This window comes from Lathyrus oleraceus, chromosome 3, assembly GCF_024323335.1.
Source record: "Lathyrus oleraceus cultivar Zhongwan6 chromosome 3, CAAS_Psat_ZW6_1.0, whole genome shotgun sequence".
In the NCBI taxonomy this organism is placed as follows: domain Eukaryota; kingdom Viridiplantae; phylum Streptophyta; class Magnoliopsida; order Fabales; family Fabaceae; genus Lathyrus; species Lathyrus oleraceus.
In genome coordinates this window covers 202635833-202640827 of record NC_066581.1, presented here as the reverse complement: position 1 = coordinate 202640827, position 4995 = coordinate 202635833, and the positions used below count along the sequence as shown (strand labels likewise).

The window sequence follows — 4995 nt, the reverse complement described above, 5'->3', positions numbered from 1 at the left end:
CCCCCAAACCAAGAAATATTCGTGGGGGCATTCTAGAACGATCTCAAGGCGAGGAAATTCAACGTGTCTCTTGCCTAAAAGCCAACACTTTCATTAGCACAAGTGATCACTAGGGAAGAATGTTACATAAAAAACAAGGAGATTTGAAACTTTGTTCCTCAGAGGACAGATGTCAAGCTCGATACTTTAACAACTAGTTCGACAAGATACACCAAAATTACTATAATAACAATTACTAGATAATGGAGCAGAAAAGCAATAAAAAATACAATCAATTGTTTACTCATTTCGTTGAAACTACACCTACGTCTGGAGGACTGAGTCCACAATCCAAGAAAGGAAATTCACTATTAGTAGCTTAGTACAATTAGACTTACAAGAAACAATAAATCATATGTTGTTCAATGTCTCTTTCTAAAACTATCCAATGAATTTCTATTTAGAGTCTCCCTTTAAACATGAGAAACTTCTCACTTTCTTCTCTGTCACACAACCCATGACAGGGGCAAACAATCACTAAACCCTAGTGATCAACTTCAATATTAACAAGATGAAAGAATGTTGAATATTATAATTCAACTAGACAAACCTTCTATGCCAGTAATACTGACATATGCTTATTAGATTACTTATCATCGAAGCTACATACAATACGTCAGTAATACTGACCCTCTTACCATCTTTTCTTACCACAATTATGTTTCCTCTTCCCTTTGATATGACATGCCAACCATCTGCAAATTTGATCACTTTCTTGACTGATTCATCTAATTTGGTAAACCAGTTTTTATTACCAATCATGTGGTTGGTGCATCCTGAATTCATATACCACGTATTGGTTTGTTCATTATTCGATTGAGTATTTGACATGAGTATCATACCATCAGAGTCACTTTCTCTAGCATGTGCATATTACACTCCGCCATTATCTTTTTCTTTTGACTCCTTCTTTCCTCAACAATCTCGAGCCTAATGACCAAATCCTTGATAGTTGTAACACCACACATCCTTCATGTCAACTTTCTTCCCCGAATCCTTGTTGCCCATGATTTTCTTGATTGAATTAGATTGATTCGTTGAATTCTTGCTTGACCTCTCATCATTTGCAAGATTCTTTCTCTGCTCTGCCTTTTATTTTCCAAACTTCTTGATGAATCTGGCTTGCAGTTCCTGTTCCGCCACTTTCTCCCTTTCTGAGTTCCTTTGCTCCAGTCTTATCTCACGAGCCTCCAATAAAGCTTGAAGTTCTTCCACCTTCATCTCAGTCAGGTTCTTGGACTCTTCAATAGACACAACAATACAATCGAAATTTAGAGTCATAGATCTAAACACTTTCTCAATCTTCTGCAAACTAGTGATTGCTTCACCACACGCCTTCATCTGATTCATCAGCAACACCACACGCGAGAAGAATTCTGAGACTGATTCATCTTTCTTCATTTAAGTCATCTCAAATTGCTTTCTCAGCGTCTGCAACTTCACCGTCTTCATCTTTTCATCTCGTCGTACAAGTTCTTTAACTTGTTCCACATTCCTTTGGATGATTCATCTTGAACACATTAGGATTCACACATTGATGGATCAAGAACATAGTTTTTCCATTTTTCTTCCTTTGTTACGTGTGCGCAGCCTTCTGAATATTGTCCGCATTTGCTTTCAATGCCGGTGCTCTATCATTCACATTTTCAACCACATATTAAAATCTGAAGATGACCTTCATTTGCGCAACCCACCTCTCACGGTTCTCCCCTTTAAAAACCAATAGATTCGTTGGAAATTGCGTTGATGATGTTACCGTTTGCCATTTCAAATTCTTCCTGAATCGCAACCAGACTCTGCAACCAATTTATTGGAATAATTAAGGTTTCAAGAAGAGAGAGAGATATTATATGTGAAGAGAGAATTTTATTGAAAATGAATTGCCGTACAAAACTGTTAAGAGTTTATATCATAACATGCCTATTTATAGGCAATTCAAACACACACGTCGACATAACAACTCTTTGTTGTATTCGACTCTGTCGAATACAACTTAACTTCTATTCAACTAACTTACTACTTCGACTAGGTCGAACGCACCTAAGTTGAATACAACTTACATTCTAAAATATTGAATTACAACTTCTAACACATTTTACATATCCAATATCAAATTAACTTGACAATATTGGTGATGGAATGGTAACATGGAAGTCAGGGAACAGGACAACCCTCTGCATGTATACCTGGAGCTGTGGGGCATATGGCCAAAGGGCAATGATCTGCTTCAAGCCCCCACCAGGTTGGACCAAAAATACCATAAGATTGAAGTGCAAAATAAAGTACTAAACTCATAAAAGCAACTCCAGCATCTAAACCAGCTGACAGAATATAAGTATGTCTAGCCCACCATGCTTTGAACTTTCTATACACATAGAAATTGAAAAATATTCCAACAATTCCCCAACTAATATAATTCACAGATCTCACAGGGGGAATGCTAGACGCACCTCCAATGATAATAGGAAAATTAATAAGTTGAATCCACTTGTGGTTAGGAAATCTGATAGATAGAAGCCACACTGGAACAGGTGCAAGTAGACCAATAAGGAAAAACCATCTCATCTCAGGATAAATGCCGTCTTTGGTAAACATTCTCTTTGGCCCTACAATTCCCCATATGATGGAAGCATTGTAGAACACATCATCACCAGGACATGTCCAAGGACTGCCTTTCGGCAACAATGATTCATCGCATATGTTCTCTATAGATGTTAGAAGCCACCATGCTGTTCCAAAGTGAACAGATGAAGAAACTACCGTGCCTACAAGCTGCACAATGAACATTGATTTTGGTGGAATTTTCATATAGTGGCCTAATTTGAAGTCACCGAGAAAAGCAAGTGCTTGTACCATGCTGATATGGCCGTAGGTTTTGAAAGCTACATTAGCTAATGGCTTTCCAGGATAGATGAAACCAATAACCAACTCTGTGATCACATTGAGACGAGATCTTGTGTTTGTTGTTGCTTCAATGACACCAATTGGTAAAGTGAAAACTAATGCAATTGCTAGAGAAAGTAAGATTCCCCACCATGGAAGTTGAAGTTGCCTGCCAAAACCTTCACAAGCTACTAAAGCCATCATAACCATTAGAATTAAAATGGTAACGAACCACCATTCAGGAACTTGTTCATAGTTTTTCTTCATAATTCTTGTATGGACATCTCCGAGATGGTTTTTTAAGGAACTTTCCGTCTTTTTCCACATCTGGAGAATCATTTCACCGTGGAAGAGAACAACATGTGAAATTGTGGCTGTAAGAGCTGCAAAGCTCAACCCGTAGTCGAATGCAAATACAATACTAAGATAGATCTTGCTGTAAATGTTGTAACTCGCCATATCAATGTCGAAAGTTTTGGTATTGAGAATGCGAGTAACGTTGTATGTTGACCCAGTAGAGTCAAATGTGTGAGAGCTGATGAGTGGAAACTTTTGAGCATCATATAAATTGTTCCAATAGGCAATTGGAATCAAAACATACATATACAATAAAAAACCAGCCAGTATGTTGATGATGGCAAATCCAGGAACAGCCAAAGGACTGCCTAAGAAGCCAGCAACAGTGTTCCAGTCAAGGCCGAATGAACCGACACCAAGGCCTTTCATTCCGGAACCGATCTGTTGTGCAATGATAGAATCTTTCCAAATCAAGCATACAAAAGACACAGTTGATAGTGCTTGGAAAAAGTACCCGGGAAGTATGTAATACGCAAAGCTAGCAACAAAGACTAGGAAAAAGAATTGCAGCCTAGAAGTACCTCCTTTAGGCCTTTTTTCTTTTTCATGAAATGCTCTAAATAGAGAGACCTGCACAAGGTTTTCAGGCCACCACATGTAAGGTGAATCAACAAGGAACCTTCTGAAAATCCCAGCCCATCCATACCCTAGCATCTGAGTCGATAACGCTAACAAATAAGCCGCTACAGGATGAATGTTTTTGTGATAGAAAGCCTTAACGATTGTGATTATGCTAATTGCATAAACACCACTAGATCCTGAGCTAGCAAAGATAGTTATCAAAACATGTTCCTTCAAAGAGAACGGCCCCGGATTCAACGAAAAAGACCAGGTTGTGAGAGGCACTTGAATTGGTTGTGTAGGAAGTGTTGCAGCCATAAGTTTCCCAAGTGGGAGTGTAATAATCTGGGCGGAGACAGAAGTGATTTTCAAAGGATTGGTTCTGTAGCCTAAGAATTGATTCACAAATGCAAGGAGCACACATGAAGTTAGTCCTAGAAACCATGTCCGGAAAGTGAGTGCCGGCTGAGAAGGGTCATCAGTGATTGGAACTGTTAGTCTCACTTGTTCAATGGGACTATCATTAATGCTATATTCATCTTTCTCTGAATCTGCTATGGCTATACTTGTTGACACTTGTCCACTTGGTATCTCAGCTTCCTAATCCAAAAAACAAAGCAAAGGAGAAAATTGAAATGAACAAAATAACTATCATTCATCAACATGGATCAAATTAATATTGTGCCAAAAAAAATAAAAACTAGAGTCAAAATATAACATCGATTTCTAATACGAGATAAAAGGAAAAAAAACTTGTAGCAGCAATACCATGGTTGAAGCAAGTGAATATGCAGCAGCTGTTATTCCTGTAAACAATATTGAAAAACGAATGAAGAAGCAGAAACAAAAACCATTTGTTACATTGAAAAAAATATCTGCAAATAGTAGAATCTAGAATCTAGAATCTATCATCTCTTTACGCTGGCACAGTTGATATCGTTCAAAGTTATTCTCTCAGTCAATAACAAATATTCTGTTGGAGATAGACACTCACATCGAATCCAACGAAAAATATATCACTACAATGAAAATTTATCATTTTATATATTAAAAAAAAACTCATTAAAAAAAGATAGTCATTCTACCTTGTAGGAGAGTGATTCTACAATTATAGAAAAGCAATGGAGCTTATAGTTATAGAAATACATTGCAAGA

At 37.6% G+C, this 4995-nt stretch overlaps 1 protein-coding gene across 1 annotated transcript; it reads right to left on the bottom strand.

Annotated features, from left to right (window-relative positions):
* Positions 1–1885: 1885 nt before the first annotated feature.
* On the bottom strand, positions 1886–4751 carry LOC127126295 (oligopeptide transporter 5). Its single transcript, XM_051055191.1, has 2 exons — positions 4609–4751; positions 1886–4440 (listed from the first exon to the last, which is right to left on the bottom strand). Exons 1-2 carry the CDS (start codon positions 4609–4611, stop codon positions 2194–2196), a joined length of 2250 nt encoding a protein of 749 aa, XP_050911148.1. The 5' UTR covers positions 4612–4751; the 3' UTR covers positions 1886–2193.
* Between the last annotated feature and the right edge of the window lie 244 nt (positions 4752–4995).